A 24606-nucleotide genomic window follows, 5' to 3' on the forward strand; every position below is an offset into this window, starting at 1 on the left:
ATTCTGTTGTGTACGTACATTTATTTCACCATTTTAGTTTACATATATATATACACATACGACCAGAGTTGGGGTAGCCAACGTTAATACGTGATGAATGGGTAACCATGTTGTAACTGGCGTAGTTCACATGTAACGTTATTGATATCTTGTCATTCCTGTTTGGTACATTCTGGAAAATCTTATACCTTAACGAAAGAAGTGCAAACCATTTGTTCATTAAGTGGCTTAACGAAGAGTATCGGCTCTACCTGGTAATACAAGGTTTTCGGGTAGAGTCCCGAGACCCAGAAGCAATTAGAAGAAATGTTAGAAAACAGAATAACATTGTATAACTGCTGCATGTTCAGCTGATATTAGCTGGCCGGCTTGAGGAACAGGAGGCGAGATCAGAAGCCTGACAACCCTGGCACGAGTACTTGCATACTTGTAGACTTTATTGCCAAAACTCAAATGCGTGTAAGCAGGAATGTCTGAGTACTCTGACCACCTCGTGTCCTATGAGTCACATGAACTGTGATCATGCCTGGCATCAGCTAGTAGCCATCAGCCTCTACCAAGCCTGTGACTACCTACCCCCTCCCCCAGCCCCGTGCCCATGGGGTAGGCGGGTCAAAATGTTGGGGCTCCCAATTAACTCACTTGTTTCCATGTGCATGTTGAACCCCCCCCCCCCATACCTGGTCCGAGGTCAAATCAGTCAATCATGACCACGATCCCAATGGAATAAATGGTCTCTGTGCTTCAACGTTAATATTTTATTATGTGATTTAAGTTATTTACAATACAAGCTACATGCTACATGTGGCCAGTGTGAACCTGTTTGGCCACCTTGCCCCCCACCCCTCCCCTCCCCTCGAAGCTCATGCTCCAATCCCTATTGGGCACCAGCGCCAGGTGTCCGGCGGTAGCAGAACCCAGGGGCCCCGCGCTGATCCGAGGGCTGAAACCCATCCTTCCGAACGACAAAACAGCACAGACGTCACCACGCTTGGATGCACATTCATGTTTGTTATGGAGATGCTCAGATACCTAACAGATGAAAAACTGAGACAGTTAAATCATAAATTGGACCTCGACTGGGGGTGTTAGCTCTGTTAAAATCAGCCCCCTGCTGGTTAAATTAGGATTTAAAACATCGTTTCCTAATGATGGTAATTTGATAAAAAATATATCGAACTATAAAGATTCTTTTAACGTGATTATATATGCCATTACAATCAATTTCTGCACCAACTGTAATTTTTAGTATAAAATTGCAAATAACTCGTACAACGGGCTATTTTTCTGACACCCCAAGTAAGAGGTCCTTTGTGCTTACGGCTAACAGGTGGCCTGATCAGGCGTCCATTTCTGCCTTTGTTAAACATCATTAAGTTCCTTTCATTCTGACGACTGGCCTTAAAAACCGTCACCATGATGACTGCCATCTGAAGTTTTCCACAGAGCCTAAATTTGTTCTTGCCTTCAAAACTTTAGGTCTCAGAAATGAAGTGGGAATGGGGGGGGGTGGGCTGGGATGGATATTTCACAAGAGATCCGCTGTAAGCATTCAGACGGGCGCTACGTCTGGAACGGTGGCGCCCCCTACTGGCCAGTAAGAGTTTGTGTCTGTCTGGGGCACCGGGACCTCTACAGAGTCATGTTTGCCATTTGCTTGGCTTGGGGGCAGCATCTTCTCTTCTCCCTTTTTGACAGTGTCCGGACAGTTCTGGACAAAGATGATCCGGTTATACGCCTTGAGTCTCCTCCACAGCTGAAGGTACACCTTACACTGGATGTACATGAAGATAAGGCCCCCGGTGAATCCGATTGCCACCACGATAAGTTTAGTCCAGAAGGGCCACTCCAACACACCTAAAAGCCGAATGGAGGAAGAGGCAAAATCATTATCCTATCCGGTCACTAGTCCTTTTAGCGTTAGTTCGATGCTAATTAACGCAGCCGCCAAGAACACTGGCACAAGCATATACTGTGGAAGTCCGCTAATTGTTTCTTGAAGGTGACTGAAATGTTCCTTTATTGGGGGAAAAGAAGAATCGTGCTTACCATTATCTCTGCCCTGTTTGATCTCCTCGGCCGTCCTGTCGATTAGCACATAGAGAGACCACACGACACAGATGACTGCTATGATGTGGAAGCTGACCGAGCAGAAGATCTGGCGCCTCTCACGGGTGGACATCTGAAGCTTTTCCCACTGGAAGAGGACGGAGCAAAACAATTCGCAGATGAACTACCCAGATAGGTCAGAGTTGAATGTAACATCACACTGCCACCTGGTGGAGCAATGCCAGAAATGACACATATGTATGTCTAGAAGCGCTGAAATAAACTGCAGATACCCCTGTCAGTGTCCAAGATGAGAAGTTAGAAGATTAATGGATGGATGGAAAAGACTATTATCAAGCTCACTCATACACGTTCTCACTATTAGAAAAGGGGAAAAAATACAAAAGTGTTCTCATTTACTATGGGAGTTCATAACCTCGGCAATTAGGTAAAAGGCAAGTTCTTTTAAAATGAAACAAATACAGAATCTAACATATTTGAATGACGAGGCCCTATAAGGTTAATATTTACACAGAGAAAGACGACAAACACCAGTGTGTGCTTCTGTTATGGCGAAAGCTCAGACACACCAAGGCCAATGTCCCTCAGCATAAGCCAGGGCTCTTCAAAGCTGGACCTTGATTCCAAATCCAGGCCTTGTTTTCAGTTCTCCCTGGTAGTTAGTTTAATCATTAATGATTCTGATTGGTCAGAGGCTTCACACCTGGCTCACGGGTCAAGGAAGGCTGGAACATCGGCAGGGCTCGGACCTTGAGGGCCGGGATTTCAATATCCCAGGCGTAAGAGGAGTTCATTACACCCGTAAAAATCCACAACCTGAAGCTTCCTCACAGCCATGGCTAAATCCCTTCTTTTTGGATGGCAGAATCTGCCCTGGAAGGCGTGACGGATTTACACCCCAGACGGCCGCTATCGCTGGTCTCTGACTCATCGCCCTCCCTCCCCCAGGGCAGATCCCAGGGAATGATCTACTTCAGGAAAGGCAGCGTAAGCCAGACATACCACTGAAGCATCAGGAGTGAAGGATTTTCCCCAGCTGTCTTCTTCCCTGGGGGGGCAATCTTATCCGCAGAGGGCCAGTGTGTATGTGGGTTTTTAGGATAACCTTTAAGTCAGCTGCTTAAACCCAGGTGTGATGACTCTTCAGCCAATCAGGGAGTCGCACCCAAAACCCATATACACACTGGCCAATTCTGGATAAGAATTCACCCCTGGTCTACAGCATGGAGCAGAAGTGAAGCTCTTCCCCTCGTCAAATTTCTGCTTAGTACAGTCCTTTGTATTCAGTTCAGTTCTTTTAACGGAATTGCGAAATAACGTGTATTCTATTCAAAACTGAATACAGTGCTGGACAAATACGCTCGGTCTCCATGGCGATAGAACTCCAGCACCAGCCAGCAAGGGTCTGGGTTGGCAGCCCAGCTGACCTCGATCAAGCCGGTGACTTCATTACACTAACTAGGGTCAGCTGGGTGCCTTTGTGGGAGATTACAGGGAGCTGCTCTTTGGTGTCACACACGCGGAGCTGCGACGTGTCGGCTTACAGCTACTCCTTTGCATTTTTAGCGCTTGTGACGTTATGCGTCAGCCCTTCTTAAAGGGAAACTCCGTATTTTACCTTTGGGCTATAAAGTACTTCGGTTTTCGTTCCTTGATCCTCTGTTTGATCTCCCTGCACAGCTGACCACAAGATGCAGTCATGCAATCCAACATTTAGGTTTCAAGATACTGGAGTTTATATTGGGGGGGGGGGGGGGGGGGGGGGGGGGAGATGGACAAACAAAGTATACCATGTATGTATAGACAGGAGTGTATGTCATTGTTGATTTTTGCAAGAATCCAACACGTTTGACTAAAAAAAAAAAAAATAAATAAAAATCCTATAACTTTATAGTTTAGAAGAATATATATCTGTAAAATCCAAAACTATTATATTTCACCAAGCAGCACAGGCGAGCAAGGCTATGAACGCTTCAGCAAAAGCAGCATATAAACACAATTAACAGAACCGCAAGAGTTAAGCAGAACCTCCCCCACCATCCGACAGACCGTAATCAAAACAGAGAAGTGGTAAGCACTTCTTTTTTCCGGAGAATTGCGAGTGCTGGGTCATCATTTGTTACTTTACATTTTCGAAATGATAAGTCTGGCTGAAAGTGCTCGTCTACTTCAGCTGGATGCATAGAATCCTACAGAATCCTCCAGCTCACATAACCGTACATGGTGGCATTTGCTAAGGAACACGATAGCAACGCGACAATAAAACTACGCGGTCGTTCCCCTTTCGTACCCAGTGCTACTCGTTTCACATACCTTCTCCAATTCAGTATTAGGTTCTCCTTTCGTTTTACTTAGTCCATCACATATTTCCCTAAGATTTCTGATATTACAAAAACAAAAAAACAATAAAATTAATCATTCTTGGGGTTAAGACTAGAATCCATTGCTTTCCCAAACCCAGTCAATCATTATTGCCCAGTAATGACTGCAAAATTCATAATATATAAAATAAAATAAAGAAATTAAGCAATCCAATCCCGAGAAACGCTGAATGTGACAATCTTGAACTAAAATCTCATACAGGAATATTAGGAATAAAATCTCCCATTAATCCAGAAAAAAACCCCGTTAATGGACTTTTGAAAATTTTGACCTTGCATATGCCTGTTGATAACATATTGCAAATACAATGATATTGTAAATGTTCCTGTGGAGACAGTTCCTATGGAAACAGAGAACAACTACAGTGCAAATCAAAGACTAGCCTAGAACTGCGTGCTCTAAATGAGCCTGAAAGAGCCCTTTGGCTTGGAGGGCAGACAGAGCTCTCAGTTCTCTCTTCTCCCCATGCATCCGTCACTAAACACATCAGCAGCTCAGGTTACACTTGTGACCTGGTTTACAGCAGGGCCCAGTTACTGTACTCAGGCATATGTGTAACAAATTACAGAGGCACCATTAATTAACTATCTTCAGGGTAAGTGTCTGGAAGACGGATGGCTGACATTTATTTTTGTCAATGATAAAATTAACCGTTTACATGAAACGAGGTCGCAAGAAGTTATCACGCATTTTACACACACACACACACACACACACACACACACACACACACACACACACACACACACACACACACACACACACACACCATATTATGCTCCTCGCGTTGAGTAACAGTAATAGTTTACCAATTCTTTAAATTTACATCTAAAACAATCATCTGCAGAGTTACTGCTGGCATTGTTGATGAAACATCTGGAAGGTGAATTCATTTAAAACTATTTTAAAAAAGTCCTTCTGCAAACATACAACTATCCAATTTTATTTTACAAAATTATCCAATATAGGGATTTCATGCTAAATGATTTTTTTTTTTTTTTAACATACTTGGACAAATGCAATCTTCTACTTCGTCAGTGTAATTTTTTCCAAACACTACTTTCTCATGTTTCAGCTTGATTATGTTACCTAACACCTTTTAATACAATTATGAAACCGGTTTGCATACAACTGTTTGGTCTTCAGAAAGCCGCCAGTATATTAAATTACATCATGTAGAACCAAGTGAATCTACATTCATCAACGATTCCTTGAAATCAATACAGCTGTATCTGTTCCATTCTGCATCAGCAGGGGGCAGCAGCGTGCCGTTTTCCTTCAGCAAAAGGCAGCTATCTCAGCTGTTTCCTGCCTCAAGATGAAGGCGGTACAAGATGTTTTTTGCTTTTATCTTAGATTCACTCTTGTCAATATCGTTATCCACTTTTGACAGAACATCAGGCCAAACATTCTGAAGCAGAGCTAAGGGCTTAATTAACTGTTTTAACAAGTAGGGCAGGCCAGGCTGTACAGCAGACAGTTGCTGAAACCTTTGTTACACACAAATACATATTTTCAGACTGTCTGCTTACCTTGCCCTCCCCAAATGACAGCACGACGTTTTCAAGGACTGCCTCACCACAGGTCCCCAGATCCATAACTCCACACTGCAGGGCTCTAAACTAGTGTTTCTCAACCTGGTTCTCTGGGACCCCCCCCGCAAACAATCCATATTTTTGCTCCCTCCCAGCTGCCAGCCAATTAAGAACTCTGAGTACCTGGTAAAGGGTAACTGGGAGCTTGGAGGGAACAAAAATGCAGACTGTCTGAGGCTCCCCGTGAACTGGGTTCAGAAACACTGCCGTTAACCATGCAAACATCTAGACCCTCAGATTCCAAAATGTCAGGTCTTGCCAGATCCCCAAGATCCAGGTCCCCAGTTCCCAAGTTCCTACGACCCACAGGCAACAGATTCACATGCCCTAAGGCCCCCCAGACCCCCAGTCCTTCAGGATTTGAGATCCCCGGGACCTCAGACCCCCAGGACCTCAGACCCCCAGGACCTCAGACCCCCAGACCCTCAGGACCTCAGACCCCCAGTACCTCAGACCCCCAGGACCTCAGACCCCCAGACCCTCAGGACCTCAGACCCCCAGGACCTCAGACCCCCAGGACCTCAGACCCCCAGACCCTCAGGACCTCAGACCCCCAGTACCTCAGACCCCCAGGACCTCAGACCCCCAGACCCCCAGGACCTCAGACCCCCAGGACCTCAGACCCCCAGGACCTCAGACCCCCAGACCCTCAGGACCTCAGATCCCCTGACGCTACCTTGCGCAGCGGCTTCAGCTGGGTCTCCATGATGAAGTCATACTTGCAGAGCTCGCAACAGCGCGTGTCAGAGCTCTTGATCCACTGGTGCAGGCAGTCGGGGTGTACGAAGCGCAAGCTGCCCGTGCAGCGGCACGGCGTGATCAGGGGGCAGTCCTCATCGCCCTCGCAGTGGCAGATCCTGCAAGGGCAAATGCAGCCATCACACGCAGCCCTGGCCTGCAGGTGGCTCGGGACAGTTCCGCCCCGCTAACCCTTCCCACAATCCACCTTGCGTCACTTAAAGCTCGCTGCTGATTGGTTCCATTACTCAGTGTTCTGGCCTGCCCAGGCGATGCCGCTGGTTACCACCAAAACGACTTTAGAGAGTCATTTTCATAACCACGCAGAACACCCCCATTTTTAATGGTTCATTTAATTCAGCTGCTCCACAAGCTAGAAATGAGGTTTAAGTCACGGGGTTCATTGTGCATGATCATAGAGATAAAAAACAAAGCAAAACAAAGGCACAATATAAAAATAAATCTAAAGTGGACCGATAAGCTTAAAAAAGGTCACTGCTGTGACTCCTTGGGCTTCTGCCTGCTCCTCTGGCCATGTGGGGGGGGGGGGGGTTCGATACACCATTTCTGTTTCTGAGTTTCAAAACCTGAGGCTGAAACAGGAACCACAGGCAGCTTGGAGGTCTGTGGGCCCCAGAGGACTTTACAGTCAGCCGCACGAACACTGCCCGGCTGCTGGGGGGTGGGGCGCGATGAGCGTGATGAGCGCGATGAGCGTGATGAGCGTGATGAGTGCTATGCTACTCCTCTCTGCTGCTGGCCCCCTGACAGGGACAGGTGGCTCCACTTGGGTTGAGGTCCCTGGGGCCACGCTGCACTGACCTGCACACCTCCGCATCGTCGTCTGTGTACTGTGCTGGACCACCTGAGATCCTGGCCGAGGCATCGGCTTGGTCCTCAGTCCCGGAGTCCAGCTCCCCGTAGACCCTGCAGATGTGGCCTCCCTCGGGGGGGCTCCTGTACGCGGCCCTGCCGCCTGATGCCTCCCCCTGTGGCTGCTGCTCCTCCCTGCTGGCTGAGAGTCCACATCTCTTCTTCAGGCCACCCTGGGGGGCTCGTTCCTGGCTCCCTGCTGATTTGGGGCTCGCAGAGGCCAGATCGGCGCCTTCCCCCTCTGTGCTCCTCTCTTTGCTGCGCCCCCTGGCCCTCCCCCGGCTCCAGACCCAGCTCCTCTCCTGCCTCCGCTTCTCCTCTTCCTCCTCCTCTAAGGAAGAGTCCGACTCCCGATGGCAGATGTTACAATGCCCGGGCTGCTCCTTGCAGCTCCTGGAGGCCCCATCGACTCCCCGCGGCCTGATTGGGCGCTCGCAGGCTCGGCAGAACTGCCTCTTCCTCCTGTGCCTCCTCTTAGCCGGCCTCCCAGTGCGAGGCGCCCCCTTGTGGCCCGGAGTCCCCTCAGGTGTGTGCAACTTGGGGACATCCTCCTCCAGCGCTGGGAGTACCCTGAAGCTACGAGGAGCGGCGGAGGAGAGGCAGGAGCAGCGAGCGGCGGCGGTGAGGACATGCAGATATGGAAGATGAAAAGCGGGAAGAGACAGGATGAAGAGACGGCCGGACAGATGCGGGTAAGAAAATAAGACACATAAAAAACAGAACACAGTGGCTTCAGCTGGGCTCTGGAGCGCTGGCTGTCAGCCACCGCTAAACCAGTGCGGTTTACAAGGCTGCTGCCATGAGAAGCCCTCTGATAGCTCAGCGCAAACACAGAGTGCTGTGCAAAAGTCTCAAGCAGCCAAAGATAATGTATAAAGCTTTATCTGGGTAGTAAGCCTGCTTTTGCTCAACCGCTTTCAACAAAAGAAAAACGCAGTTTAAGATAAGAATATATGCAAATGAAGAGAGACGCAATAAACTAACAAGAATTCCTTCAGTTCTCCAAAAAGTCACTGACATCTCGCTGGACGGCTAGAAGTGAACAGCTTCAGCTCCCAAACCCCTCCTCAGGGGCACCTCAGCCACTCCATGTGTTTGTTACCTTTCACCAGCAGCTCACTTAACTAATTCACTTAATTAGTTAAATAACTCAATGAGGTGTTGGTTAACCAAACAAGGTATGCTAGCGATCAAGTCCAAAAGGGTGCGTTAGTGCGCGGCTGCCGTGCCTTTAGCAGAGGTTGTGAAATGGCTAAGCTTAACCCCCTTTACAGACATAATATCGTGGTTTTATTCAAACAGGAGGATCATTTATTTTTTAATCTGAGCAAATATACATTCACTACCCAGATAAATAGCTGTAAACACAGTCCTTCACTTCCCAATGCTTCTGCACAGTACAGTATGTCCCCACCGGCTTCAGATAGTATCTGAAATGAACATTCTGGAGCAGGATCAGATATTACTGAAGCTCAGTTTACGAGGTGGGGGGGGGGGGAGAAGATAAACAGAACACAACCTGATGGAATGACCAGGAGGAATGTAAGTAAAGCCCACGCACACGCAGACAGGAGAGCGACAGGGGGAGATTTGTGGCGATGGCAGTGCTGTTCAGAGACTCCTACCTGCAGATATCCTGAGAAGAGGAGGTGACGGAGGTGCGGGAGACGCTGTGGGGGCCGATTCCCGTCGTGGAGCTGCTCGCCTGCAACGACCAGTCGTACAGTGTCACTCTCGTCCTCCAGCACGACGACTTCAAGAAGAACTCAGACATGGCGAGCGACCAGCGCAGTCGTCAGCCACGCAAGAATACAGAAATGGGCACAGTGAGCACGAAGAAAGAACTAGGTGTGGAGAACAATAGAAAGTGAAACCAGTTACAGGAAGTCTGCTCTGTTTACACTTTAACTCTTGCGCCGCTGCCAAGCATATCAGAGATTTCCCACACAATTAAATTTCCTGGTTCGATGAACACGCAACTTCTCTAAACACATTTTCTGAGGATTTGGGTGATAAGGAACACCAGCTGAAATCTCTCCATAACGTGTGATCACACGTGGTGCACGGGGGACGTGCTGTACCTTGGAAATGTTGCTGGTCCGACTTCCTGAACGCCTGGGAACTTTGTCATTCTGTGCGGGAACAGAGAGGGGCTTCGTCAGATCAACCTCCGACAGGATCATGGAATGCAAATAAAAACGGAGCCAGCGTGTCTGTCTGCTCGCGAGCCTCTGAAACAGACGGCGACATCTACTGTGCAAATTAACTGTGAAGCATGATCTAATTCAGGGGGAAATGGTAAAGCAGGGCTCGGTTATGGGCCCTCGTAGGTGCATTTCTTACCATTTAGGTCCACTGCTGGGAAAGCCCGGTTCAATAGGTACCGTGCCACTTGAAGAATCGCCAGTTTGGGTGTGCGCCACCATGTTACTATGTGATAAACTGAATAAGTGACCTTTGGAGGAATGAGTGAGGTTGAAAACTAACTGTGATGCAAAACCGCGTTTAGATCCCATCCTGAGCTGATCAGGCCCCTGAGGCGAACAGAGTCTTCCCAAAGAGGTGCAAGTGAGGCCCTCAAGCAAATATAATTAATAAAAGTACTTAAGATCTCATATTTACATTCTTTATTTATTTAGCAGATGCTTTTATCCAAAGCGACATACATTTGAGAGAGCAGGGTCAGCCAGACCGTGTAGCAATTGGGGGTTAAGGGTCTTGTTCGGCAGCCCGACGGTGACATCATTCTGCTGACCCTGGGATTTGAACCAGCAACCTTCTGAGTCCCAAAACCCACTGAGCCACACACCAGCTCCCGACTGGAGGACACCTACTACAAAAAAATGGTTAAAAAGCAAAGGTAGATTGTTTTATAAATAGTGTGCAAAAGTGATGTACACGGAAGGGCTAAAATCAGGGGCGTGGCTGACTGTTTCTTTGGGGCGGGTCTATTGAGAAAGGGCACTTGGAACATCCTAACTGGATGAGCCACAACCCCCCCCCCCCCCCCAGTCAATGTGCCTGTCTGCATACACACCCCCCCCCCCCCCGCCAGATATCACAACAGCTTGTTTTTCCATCTTCCGTAACATTTTCCATGAAATATTATCCAGTATAAAACTGAAAGATCTCGGAAAGATTTGGAGCAGCCTGGCCAGGGCAGTGGTCCGTCACACGGTGCACGCCATTGGCAGCGTAAAACACAGGGAGGGAACGCGAACTCCACATACACAACCAGGCAGGGGATTCGAACCCCTCTCGAGTGTGAAGGCCTGAAGCTACGCACCACTGAGTCATGGTACCCCACAGGCCAGTTCTAGCCTGCTCCTATTGGACCCCGTGAATGCTTGGGTGGGGTCTAAATTGGATTCCAAAGGGAAGCGCATTTCACAACAGATGAGGGGAACGCAGTGAGAAGTGCGCGTTAGTGCCGGTCAGACCGGAGGGTCGACTTCCCCTGCATCAGTTCTCAGAAACCCATGGTTTAGCGTAACCTCAAATTACTGTCTGGCTATAAGCAACAAGAGGGAAGTAACAATAAAGTATGTTAATTATTTTTGTGAGATAAGTAACAACCCAAGCAGCTACTACGCGGCTTCCACCCGCCCTCGTTACTTGACCTACTCAGACAAAAACCCAAACCATAAACATAGCCGGGCGCTACGTCACACGACCAAAGCCAACAGTTTCCAGGAAATAACTGCTACCCGCAAGCTGACGGGACGCGCGTGGGCAAGATGCTTCTGGAAGGCAGGAGGAGACCCGGCTGCTAGCAGAAGACCGGCAGGCGTCCGTGGGGAGTAGTGACATCGACAGCTGATTCTTCCTTTTTTCCTTTTGTCTCATCACCTCGAGTCATGCTATGTCTGGGGGGAGGGGAAAAACGAAGTCTTGAAAAATAGCGGCAGATCTGCGCAGATGACAACAGGAGTTGCGACATGAGGGGCTCTTAATGGGTTCTTTTTTTAAACCCCCCCAACATCCCACAGATGCTCTCTCGCTTCACTGCAAGAACGAGCTCTGAAGGCGCCTGCTATCATGCTGCTTCCTGTACATTTGTTATAGTAGGCCTCTCTCCTCTCCCCCACCCCCCCCCAAACATGCCAAGAATACACCTTTCACACTATCCCCCATCCTATGCCAAGTGTGAACGACAGACGCATTTCAGGCCGAAAACAGGCTAAAAATGAATACCGAAGCTGGTTCTCTGAAAGGCCAGATCACTTTCTATATTTCACTGCTTAGCTGATGCCTTTATCCTCTACAGCAGCCTATTTTACTGCGACAACTCAGCTTAAGTGCCTTGCTCAAGGATGCTACAACAAATTCCGCTGGGAATTCTGAACTGGGATCCTCTGGGTTATGGTTCTATGTCGCCAAAGACTACACTACATCTTCAGGCCCTTTAGTATGAAATTTTACACAAGGTAAAAAAAAAAACAAAAAAAAACGGCACATTTCCCTCCGATGCTTTATACAGGTTTAAAATATTAATCAAGAGTAACAAAAAGTTATTGCCGGAAGATGTAACAAAGCTAACAAGTTATACTGCGGATAATTCGCATCGCATTAGCATTTCCTGTACTCATAAATACTTCATATGACAGTCTGCTCTTTTATTTTCTTAAATAACTGCCCCAGGAGTAATTCTGAAAGGATTATTTGAATCGTAGTGCGGATTGATCTTTAAAACGGAAGACTTACATTGTGCTAACGATTAACTGAAATAGATTCCTGATGATCGTCCTTGCAAGAGAGAGAAATGCTAATTCAAACCGCCAACTCAGTTTAGCTAAAGCAGTTGGAACGTATCTGTGAGGGTATGGAACCGATCTGGGTCGCACCTGCCATCGTAAAACAGGCCTAAACGACGGAGGCCTGGGTCTTTGTCTCTCAAAATGTGCAAGAAGGCTCAGGGTATCATGCGATTATCGCTATATTTTTTTCCACGTGCGCAAATTCAGATTAACGATTATCGTAAACAGCTTAGCTACGCGCTAACTGTTGTATCCTTTCTTTTTGGTTCTATTTCGAAGGGTGAAGAAAGACTTTTTTGGAGGGGGGGGTTTAGCCTGAATATAATGGGGAAAATACAGCCTGGCAGCTAGAAGCATTTAGAAGTGGAAACCGGAAGGCGATCCATCAGCAGGTAATATAGTGTTTCACAGACGACTGGTGCCTAACCCTCCCGCCACGGGGATCCTGTTTGGGCTATAAATTCTGTCAGGTGACCAACTCTGCGCAAATCCATCCCTATCCCGAGAACCGGCATTGATCTGTCATGAACAAACAAGACTGACAATACGCTGGGGTTGAAACATAATGAGTTGGGGTTGATACCAAATGAGTGTGTGAATTATCATACTTCAATGTGTTCTCTTTGCGTCACAGACGTGCACTGCTTCATAGACGACAGTTAACAACCTCCAAAGTTGACAGTAATCATGCAGGTGGTTATTAAAAAGTCTGTTACTTACTGAGCGTCTAATACACTCAGTGGCCAGTACATTACGTACACCACCGGATAGAAACAAACCAAACTGCTTTTTCACAAACAGACAATCATGCAATTGTGACTCACAGAGCATGCAAACTGGATAGAGGCGCCCGGTTTCTGATCGACAAAGCTTTAGAATGGGTAACGTGGCTAATCTGCGAGATTATGAACATGCCAGATGAGGTGGTTCTGACTTCCTAGAAACAGCCACCATTCTGGGACTTTAGACTCTAGACACCGTAGAGTGTGAAAGTCTGTTTAAAAATGGTCTGATAAAAACAGATACAGCAGACCGCAATTCTGAGGGCAGCTTTTTCATGAGAGCGATACGAAGTTAATGACCAGCAGTCAGGAAGGCTGCGGGGGGAGAACACATCGCAAACTCCATAAGGGATCCATTCACTGAGGATTTCAGTCTGTCCTGCAGCTAAAAGGGAATCGAACCTGGGACTAGGCAGGTGTAGCTAATAAATCAGCCAATGAGTTGGGTACAGTTTAACCGGCTAGAGGAAATGAGACGAGTTTAAAAACGGAGCTTGCACAACACAAAAAAATCCCTGTCAGGATTCGCCTGAGGTGTCCAAAAGGGAAGCATCGCCATGACAGCTGTCAGACGTGGTGTGATTCAGAGGAGCGGCATGCTTTTGGAGAACTGGAGAACTGCCCCTCCCACCTTAATGAGGAGCAGGTGGAACCGGTCTCTCCAGTTGGAACCCTCCAAGCCGTGAAACTTTTGGACGTCTGCCCTACAGAAAATGCTTTCCTTTTCAGCGTGGAAGACCACACTCCATTTTTACTTCTGTCCTCCTCAGCGACGCAGCCGAAAATCACTCGTCATAAATAAAAATCACCACAGAAACCACAGACACACGCCCTGACGCTGCATATCAAGCTGGCCGGCCCGAATGAAGCAGACGATTCATCTGAGAATCAGGCTCTGATTCCCCCCCCCCCCACACCCTCAGCCTGCCCCTCCTCGCTCGACTTCAGCCCAAATCCCAGTCACTCACTTTTCGTGAGATGCATCATGATGCAGGGTCCCGGAAACGGTATTCAGGTCCCGGAATTTTGGGGAAACAGCCGCGAGCTCCCCTGGGCTGATACTCCCTCCAGAATGCAGGTAACTCTGCCTCACAGCATTATTAGATAAAAACGTAAAGGAAACTCTCAGCTTGTGGTCACAGCTGGCCCCCTTATTCCCCCTTTTGCTTTGAGGTAGATTCTTTAAAAAAAAAGAAAAAAACTAGGAAGGAAATATAGGATGGCCCCCCTACAGAGCCATGTTATTGACCTTTCACACAAAGGGCAAAACAACCCAGAGAGTGTGAGAACAACCATCCGCATGCCTGGGATGCCACGACAAAAGCTAATCAAAATTCTCAAAGGGGGTTTCAAAAAGATCACATATAAAATCAGCGCTTGAACAGTTACACTGTACAACATGGCTACTGTAAGCATTATATCTACCTACTGCACAAAACACAAGAATTACCTACATAATCTACGAAATAGATTTGGACACAATGTACAAAAGATCACACTTCATATTATTTGCATGATTCGATATTTTTATTCTGCCGGCACATTATTTAAACAAATCTAAAGAACCGCTTTCTGTTCCCCATCTGGGACGACACACATGTTGATTGTGCTCATCATCAAAGCACCTGAATTATTATTTTTTTAAATTCATGTCACATTAGTCACAACAGTGCCACCTGATGGTCTCCCTGCATCATGCAGCTTAATTTGTGACTAGCAGCAAGCACCCAAATAAATAATAATAATAACAACAACAGATACTTTATTTATGCTTTTATGCCTCCCCCAACTTGCTTTCTGTAGGTGAGAGCAAGCTGGCCATGAAGGGCAGCCACCTGCTGTGGCCTCCAGGGAGCTGGAGGTTCAGGGCCTTGCTCAAAGACCTGCAGACGTGCCGAGGCTGAGCCTGAACTGGCAACCTTCTGATCACAGACATGTTAGCCCGCTGAGCCACACGCTGGCCCCCAAAAGACTACAAGACAGCATTCTGTCACCGAGAAAATCCCTCGCTAACCTTTCTCAATAAAATACATCCATAAAAATTACGGAGCATTACTCATTTTAGGCACCTGTAACTTTGTATTCAATCAAGGAAATAAATAAATGCACATCGGACAGCAAGACCCCGAGGGAGAATGAATGAAGTAACAGTATGAGAGATGGGGAACACTGGGGTATAATCCTGGACCCCCGAGACAGGGTATCCTGGGTGCTGCCAATGCGTTTCAGCAGATTTAACAGGCATGAGCGAAGATGAAAACATATATTTTATTCACCTTCTAAAGAAATGCAACCTTCAAACATTATTGAAATATCCCTGAAGTTAAAACAGAGGGAGCGGCATTTCTGAGGCGAGTCCTTCCCCTGAGTAATGTACAAGTTAAACCTAACATCCATTAGTAAGATGGTGTTTTATAACTACTTTCCTTTCATCTGCAGATAAGGTGAACCGAAACATCAATCTTTCATCCCCTCAGCCTGGCACCTCATTGGCACTTTGTTCTAAAAGTACCCGAGCCTTAAACGGCCTTGAAGACACATTGTAGTCGGACCACAGTAGTCGTCTCCTTGAAATTCCCCCTTTCACCTGCCAGAATGCAATCGCGCTTACTCATGCTACACGTAACACTCACGGAAAAGACGGCATCACTTCCTAGTCTGGGCTGAATCACTGCTTAGTGGCTATTAGGACCAGTAGTGACATTAAGGTACACACTCAGCGAGCTGGAGTACTGACACAAATACGCGGCTAATTACCAAAGTGCGTCACGCCGTTTTTTTGTTAATTAGCGTAAATTGAAACTAAATACAACAGAATGAGTAAACTTGATTCACTACCAGTCGCTTAAAAGCGATCAGCCGTGAAAAGACCCTAAAGCACGACGGAAATGGAAACCTTTATTTCGAGAGAGAGATCAGTACAGCTTAGCGTGACACATTTGGGTTACTGCAAATTGCCGAGTTGGAAATGGAAAATAAGAGGATGCATAATTCAAACCAACACAAGACTTTCAAAGTCGGTACGCCTATTCAGGAATCTTGTTTTTTTTGCAAGAAATATGGCTACTGGTAAAGGCAGTTCGACATCTGTTCTGAGTTTGGTTTTTTCGGTTGGGTTTAAGCACAGCGTTTCCCCTCTCCAGGTGGAATTCGAGTCCTGTCCTGAATATGCCATCCCTGCACTTGCTCCACCTCCTAATCCTCATGGGTTTTAGAACATTCCTGCACAGCTCTCGGTGAGATCACCCAGTTTGCTGAAATCAGAACGACAGAAGGCCGACGTGCCGAAGACGGGGTCCGTATCAAACCCGGGCCTGATCCTAACGCAGACTGAAGAGCATCGGAATATTACCACAACGAGAAGAAAAGGAAAAAACAAGGAGCAGGCAGGTTTCCGGAACATGTAGCTGGAACTGGTGTCTCCTGGGCCTGCCAAACAATATGAGCCATCCAACAAAACGCCAATTTAGCTGTGCACATTGCCGAGACAAAACAGAAGGTGCATTTGCATCAGGTGAATTTTACAAAGTTTTACTAATCATGGGCTGGTGTGTGGCTCTGTGCCTGTGAACAGAAGGGCGCCGGTTCAAGTCCCTTGGCTGGCAGGGTGATGTCAGCATTGGGCCCTTGAGTAAGGCCCTTAAGCCCAGCTGCTCCAGGGACACCGGCTGACCCTGCTCTCTGAACCTCACCGGTACACTGCTTTGGACAAAAGCATCCGCTAAAGAAATATAAATCTTGATGCATGCATGGTGGCGTCAAGTAACATACTTGTATAACCATTGAAATTGCTTAACTTAAGGTATAATCACTGAAATGACCACACTGAAATTGCTCAGGGACATACTTAAGGTATAATCACTGAAATGACTACACTGAAATTACTCAGGGACATACTTAAGGTATAATCACTGAAATGACTACACTGAAATTGCTCAGGGACATACTTAAGGTATAATCACTGAAATGACTACACTGAAATTGCTCAGGGACATACTTAAGGTATAATCACTGAAATGACTACACTGAAATTGCTCAGGGACATACTTAAGGTATAATCACTGAAATGACTACACTGAAATTACTCAGGGACATACTTAAGGTATAATCACTGTAATGACTACACTGAAATTACTCAGGGACATTATTACACATATTACTCATACTGTGGGAAGTCTTGGTGGAGGTGGATTTAAGGCCTCATTCTGAGAACACCCAAGTTTATTTACCAGCCGACCTGAGAGGATAAAGCCAGGCCGCATGGGTATATGGGACTGCCTACATGGACGACGCCATTTTACTCCATGTAGAAGGCACCTGTTTACTGACAAGCCCCCAAATCGTTGTTCATCTGTAATCATACACAGTATATTAGATGAACGAAGTTATGGGTTACCAAGCGGCTCAGGATGGCTTATCGTGTCCCTGTATTGGAAAATGAAGTTACATGCTATGGACAACACCCTCACATTTGAATGACCTGTCCTATGCTTAAGACCAGTAGCAAAACAAAATCTAGGTATGCTGTTGTTCAGATAAGCAAGGGCCTGCAGATTGCCTTTCAGTACTATAAATTCTTTGCAGGATTCAGCAATGGGGGGGGGGGGACACTTTGACCACAAAGTCACACTCGAATGCCTCTTCACTTTAGAGGTTCTTTTACCTCTTAGGGAGATTAATTTATTCCGAAGCCCTCAAACCGTGTCGTAAAGTCTCCATCTGGCTCCTCCAGCAAGTAAGTCTCGAAGGAAGTGCCGGGTGATTCGCGAAGTGCCCTCTGGATCGACGGAATCAAGCGCTCCGGTCCTCCAAAGAGGGAGCCTTTCTAAACCTCACAATGAGAGCAAGCCAATCGTTGCTGGCCCTTGCCAAAGGGAAACGAAGCTCAGGACCTGCGGGGCATTGCTACCGTAATTGTCTATCCTTCTACTGTCAGCCATTCCCTGACAGTCTCACAGCAACTTCGCTGGCTTTGTGCAAAGGATCTGCCTTCAGTCCCTAACACCCCATCTGTCGACTGTAGCTTGTTTGCCCCCCTCCAAAAAAATGAATTTATGAAACTTAAAGTGCATGAAAAAAAAAAAAAACTACCCCACCCACGACCCCATATCTAAAGAGAACCACATCAATAAACCCTGACATGGAGAAATGTTTGCTAAGCTTCATACGGGTTGCCAGCTGACGTGCCTCGAAGCAGCTATGTCAAATTAAACCAATTAGCTACGCCGGGCTCAGTTCAAAGACATGGCCATGACTGACGGCAAAAAATATTAATCTGACCTATATAACTTTAGAGATTAAAACGCGTTTTAACGCCATTTCAATGTCAGCGTGTATGTGTTTATGTGCAGGGAAAGAGTTTATAATTAAAAAGGATGGAGATTATGACCCATCATCTTGTATTTTACAGCTTGTAACTTTAAAGGATTTATCATTTAGGGACTAAGGTTACAGTACTGCACTTCAGGTAAATACTGCACAGAGGAAATCAGTCTCGCTAAGCTTCCTAATTGGTTGTACAGTACCAATCAGGTTTGAGTTTGAGACCATAATTATCTATGGTTTGAACTGCATGTATGCATTAGTGTACCAAGAGGACTGGAAGTCATTCGTATGCAAAAATTCAGCAAATTTTGAAATGTATGGGTCCAGCCGTCATGTAGGTACAAAGCGAGTGTGATTATGAATGCGGCATGTGTGGTTCCCACCATGAAGCAAGGGAGGAGCAAGTGTGGAGTTGCTTTGCTGGCTAAAGAGTTGGTGATCTGTACCAACTCCATGGCAACCTCAATCAACGTGACTTCAAAAGGCTGCTTCTTCATACCTTAGCAGACAACGATCCAAAACACACCTAAAGAGCCATGCAAGAAATTTCAGCAACACAAGGAAAGGGAAACAGAACTCTAACCACTGACCAGGCCTGCCCGGTCTCCAGACCTTAATCCCATAAAACCTCTTGAGGACAAACTGGACGGAAGATTCAAAGCAGAGCAAACCCACAAGTACTGCAAGCCTCTGAGAACTGCTGAGGAGCAGATGGAAAGCGGTGCGGGGTAACTTCCTACTGCAACTCGCTAGCCAAATGCCTTGTGTCTCAGAAGGCACAGGTATCTTTATCCAGGTAAATTATGCCCGTATTGAGGAATCCAAGATAGGGAGATGCAGTGCTCAGGAAACCTATCTTCCATTACATATAACTGTACTGTGCTTTTTTCCATATTCATGGGGAAAAAAATAAGCTAAGACTTTCGACTGTAACTAGGAGCGTTAACGATGACACAAAGAGATTCTGGCTGTTTACTATCGTTTAACAATGTGCGCGTATGCAAAGCAAAGTTGGGTATTAATTTCAGCAAGCTAGCCTTGAGCACTGCGGGCTGTTAGCACGTTGGCAGCTGGCTCTCGGCATGCCAGCATTCCCCTCGGCACAGCTGCTGCCCCAGCTTATCTGCAGTGTCATACATTCTCGGTGATTTCGCGTCTTTTCTTTGCCGTCATGCCGCTGGCATATAACAGTGTTTCACTTTCAGTCAGTGGCATGTGTGCCCCCCCCCGTTGACGTGCAAAGATCATCACTAAGAAAAGGTGTATTACTTAAAACGGGAAAATGAATTTAAACATGCAAATGAGAGAAAAGGTTTGGCTTTAGTGTGTAGCTGCCTTGTGTGTCCAGGGTTAGGGGTTAAAACACCAACCTATGCTCTACATCTGTGTCACTTAGATCACTACCTTCATTCAGTCTCCTCCTTCGGATAGACTAGGATCTGTAATTTTCCGACAATGTGTGTAAGTACCTTGTAACAGACTGGCATCCTGTTCTGGGCGATCACCAGCCTAGTTCCTTGTAAGGATTTATTTTGAAGATGGGGGGTATAAGAAGGGTCATAATTCATACAAAGAAGCTTCCTTAGCAGCTACTAATATGTTATGAATTGGTGAGTGACAGGGGAGGAGCACTCCGGCTTTCAGCCGGGGCCAGTGTCCCTGTGCCCCCACCTCACGTATTACACCGGTTGATTTTATGAGAATGCATTGTGCCAAGAGAATGTTTGAATTGTACACCACAGAACCACGAAAGACACACTCCAAACACACTAATTATAAACACTTAACAAATAGCAACAGCGCTAGCTGCAGAAATGCATCTCCAAAATAAGAACTAGCTGGAGCTGTGAGAAACAGCGGTTTCCCGGGAGAACCGATTGTTCTCCTGCAGTCGAAATGAACAATGAGCCATCATCACAAATGCTCACAGACTGCGTCCATGATGTATTAAAATTCCATTGCCTTGGACTCTATTCATGTGGACTCAAGAGTCTTGTTTCTCCGATTTTCTTCAAATCTTATCAAGCACTATTGTCTCGACTATAGTTATTTAAAGCCAGAGGTACCTTTGTGCAAATTAAAACAGTAAAGACGAAACAATTGTTAACATGCATCCAAAGATGGAAAAAATATTTTTAAAAAATAATAATTATAAAAATGATTTTATGAAGTCTGATTACTAATGATCAGAGCTAAACAATACAGAGAATCCATCCATCCATCCATTTTCCAAACCGCTTATCCTACTGGGTCGCGGGGGGTCCGGAGCCTATCCCGGAAGCAATGGGCACGAGGCAGGGAACAACCCAGGATGGGGGGCCAGCCCATCGCAGGGCACACTCACACACCATTCACTCACACATGCACACCTATGGGCAATTTAGCAACTCCAATTAGCCTCAGCATGTTTTTGGACCGTGGGGGGAAACCGGAGTACCCGGAGGAAACCCCACGACGACATGGGGAGAACATGCAAACTCCGCACACATGCGACCCAGGCGGAGACTCAAACCCGGGTCCCAGAGGTGTGAGGCGACAGTGCTAACCACTGCACCACCATGCCGCCCCTAATACAGAGAATCGTTGTGCTAAATATTTTATTGCACACATTTCAAGTAATTCTCACTTCAGCATTTTACCCTTCCTCTTTTTTGTGACAATAGGGGACACCTGCTAAAACCAGTTATAGCTCGTGCAGATTTTAACTGGGGGGTGGGGTGGCCAAGGTTTCTATAGCTGCAGAAGATCACATTGGTTTGCTAATTGTTTCAAGCCAGAATCCCTCCAGAACTTCTAAACACGAGCCTTAGTCACTGCTCAGCATCCACTTTTATCAGAAAATGGTTGCACATGCACATTCTCAACTCACAATTATTCCCCCGGTTTTAGGTCTGTTTACCAACTCTGACTGACAAGATAACACATTAATGCAGGAGTGCAAAAGTTTAACGATGATGCTTAGCCACTGGATTGTTTCCATCGCGCATTTCTCGTGAATCAGGCAAACCTTTTCCCGTTTCTTTAAATGTCAGTAATAATCACATTTCACTATTAATATGGTGAATGGAAATTTGAAATGTCACAGGAATCGCTTTGCTTGCTCACTGCGCTGTGAAGGCTGACTGATGTTTAACAGTGACATTCAAATAAAAAAAATAAAGAAGCAGAACTGCTATTTTACCAGCTGAATTATTTGCTCGTTGGCGGCTCAATAGTTAAGGTTAGGGGGGGTTGAATCTCATCTGCAGCAATTTCTGTGGATTTGGTCACCCCGCTTTAGAGTAATTTGTGGCTACTTTGATTCGTTTCCACAAGCCAAAAACATACATTTAGGTGCATTGAGAGTCTGTGATCAAGTATGCAAGCGTGTGCCCAATGATTAGGTCTCGTCCAGGACGCTGCCATGCCATATCCCGTAGACCTCCTGTAATATGCTCACTGAATAAGTGGTAAATGATTGCATGATTAAAAGGGAATAAAAAGTGCACTATTCTTATATGTTATGGTGTCTCAGAAGCATAATTGGAAATTACAGCTTAATGACCCAATTCGGACACTTATGAGTAACACTCACGACTTTCAACAAAACCAGATCAAAGCGCAGCTTAGAACAGACAGACTCTAGACGCATGACTTTAATTAGGGCTGCACGATATCACATCGCGATATTTATAAAACAAAAAAGGAGATAAAATTACCCGAAATAAACCATAGCTACCTAGGGCTTATCTACCAACACTGTGTGTGTCAACGAAGTTGGTGGAGTTGCTGCAAGTTGTCAGCAGCCACAAAGCAGTGGCGACAAATGCGATGTGATTATTGTGCATGCGCATGATATATTTTGCTCAGCCCTAACTTTAATAAAGCTGAACTAGCATCTGTAGTTGACAGGTGATGTTCTTAAAGCATCAGGACGAGTTATGGGACAAACACTGCCTAAGAGCTACTCGGCTTTTCAGCTATTCGGACCAAGTTCATGCAATCAGAGGACTACCTGTGCTTGCAGAAAGGAAACGAGAATTTATCTCCATGGAAGGTCATACGCGAATATAACACAGCTAATTTGACGCCTGTGTCCGGATTCGGTGTGGATTCTGCCTCTCTCTGAAGCCTTGGGACCGCGGCCAAATTAGGTGTGATGCTTCTCGCTGCGATGCCTCTTGGCTGCACCTCTTGAGCCGTCTAACGAGCCGACAGCAGGTTCAGTAACGTGGACACGGACCGCAACCTTGTTAATGCGTGGTCTACGTGCACCTATTTTAAAAGGGAGCAATTCACCCAGTTATCAAGTAATGATCACATCTTCATACATCCCTCTCCCCAACCCAATAAGCAGCTGTCTCTCACACTAGCGTCTCCCCTTCCCCCAGCCATCAACATTTTATTTTTTTTTACCTAAAATAGTATTGTTTTGGCTATCATGATACCCCTGCTTGATTGTGAGCATGCTCAGAAGAGAAGGCAACATTTTCAGGCTCTCAGTCTTGTCCCCCAGTCTCAGAAGGCCCACAGTGATATTTACAGCCAGCTCAGAAAAGGACTGCTTGTCTCTCAAATCCCCATGTGTGGCATGCAAAGAGAGAGATCATTTAATAATTAACCTGATGAAACAAAGCAATTAAAAAAAAGTCTTTTAATCAATTGTGCATCAACAAAATAGTCTGTTTTAAAGGTCAAAATTAAAAAACTGAACAATGTGTTATATCTGCGGTGTGCTGGTAGACAAACAAACCCAGTCATTTTGCTAAAACTTCTAGAGGTTGCCCCCTAGTGTGCATTTTTGTCTTTTTATTTATGGCACACTGTAGACCTACAGCACAGCCAGCTCCCGCTGGGTTAATGGACACCCCAGCGACGTGGCACATGACATCATTTTGCCATTAAGCTTTTAGTTGAACCCACCTGGCCCAGAAGTCTGATATGGACTGTAATTAGACTTTAACTACCGGTTGAAATTTAACGACTTATCAGCGGACGCCATTCGGTAAAGGTCTTTTCGGAAAGCAGCTGCCGCGGACCATCTATTTGCGGAAGCAATTATTCAGCGCTGCCGCAGAGCCTCGGTGACGAATGGGATTCCAGCATCCCTGACGGCAGTCTTCTTGTTCTTCAAGGCTGTTAGCTCGCCGTGGGCTCCTGGCACGCCCTTGTACGGCACAATACTCCACAACAGGCATGATCGAACCAGGCCTAGCAACCTTGTACCTCAAAGGCGCTCCCTTTAGAAGGACAGTGAGTAGGCCAACCAAGTCTGAAGCGGCGTTCTCATTAGCGAATAAGCAGGAACATCTCGCTCCAGCGTGACATTCTGCCACAGCCTTCAGCTCGCCGCCTGAACATCAAAGGAGGCTGTCGACATGCTACGCGATGCCCAGAGACCGGTAACAGCCATAACGGGGTACAATTATGCACAACAACTGCATACAGCATGCTTTAAAACACTCTTAAAAAACACTTCACAGTAGGATAAGTGATTCTCCATAAGTTCAGCTACCGTCACTTCTGCCAAAGGCATCTGGCATCTTATCTCAGCTGAACTGAATCCGCTGTCCACATCCCAGGCTTTGGACCGGATTTGGTGTTCCCACGGACCGTTAACTCTTCTATAATACCTCCATGGCAATAAGGCGTATAGGAAAATAAGTGCCGCAGCGTTAAATTCCGTGAATTAACTCCAAGAGAGGTGACTGCTTTATAAACTATTAATGCATTCACTACTTGACTTCTAATTCTCACTATTTTCTCCAACGATGCACTTCTCACAGGATTAATTTAGACAGTGTGCTGACAACACGTACAGATATTCACAAGACACATATTCCAAAGTCACCCGCAGTCACCCGCCCCCCCCCCCCCGACCAGGGATGGCGATTTAAATGCAACTTCCGTCCGCGCTTTGCATGCTTGAGCATTTACAGGCGCAAATCATTGCAATATCACTGCAGACAATGTCTATCAACCAGTTAGACCAGGGGTACTCAAACTGCAGATGCTCGCAAGGCAATTAAATCCACACCGCACAATCAATGGACACCCCCAGAATTTTTTTTCTGTGAGGCAGCAGACCTTACCTTTGTCGCTGAC

At 46.4% G+C, this 24606-nt stretch overlaps 1 protein-coding gene across 5 annotated transcripts in view; it reads right to left on the minus strand.

Annotated features, from left to right (window-relative positions):
• Window position 1: 1 nt before the first annotated feature.
• The window catches only part of marchf1 (membrane-associated ring finger (C3HC4) 1), a 30345-nt gene continuing 5740 nt past the window's right edge, over window positions 2–24606 (minus strand). The window contains exons 1-9 of one of the 5 annotated variants that reach the window (XM_048995884.1): window positions 12503–14082; window positions 11366–11524; window positions 10325–10491; window positions 9740–9790; window positions 9284–9363; window positions 7608–8234; window positions 6724–6904; window positions 2050–2197; window positions 2–1857 (exon numbers count right to left, since the gene is read on the minus strand). In XM_048995884.1, the coding sequence (XP_048851841.1) occupies window positions 1553–1857; window positions 2050–2197; window positions 6724–6904; window positions 7608–8234; window positions 9284–9363; window positions 9740–9790; window positions 10325–10491; window positions 11366–11504 (1698 nt within the window). In that variant the 5' untranslated portion in view covers window positions 11505–11524; window positions 12503–14082 and the 3' untranslated portion in view covers window positions 2–1552. Of the gene's footprint in view, window positions 1858–2049; window positions 2198–6723; window positions 6905–7607; window positions 8235–9283; window positions 9364–9739; window positions 9791–10001; window positions 10298–10324; window positions 10492–11365; window positions 11525–12362; window positions 14083–24606 lie in introns of those variants that run through there. The other 4 variants (XM_048995885.1, XM_048995883.1, XM_048995887.1 and 1 more) reach the window with 4 other exon arrangements.

The sequence above is a fragment of the Brienomyrus brachyistius genome, chromosome 25, assembly GCF_023856365.1.
Source record: "Brienomyrus brachyistius isolate T26 chromosome 25, BBRACH_0.4, whole genome shotgun sequence".
Lineage (NCBI taxonomy): Eukaryota > Metazoa > Chordata > Actinopteri > Osteoglossiformes > Mormyridae > Brienomyrus > Brienomyrus brachyistius.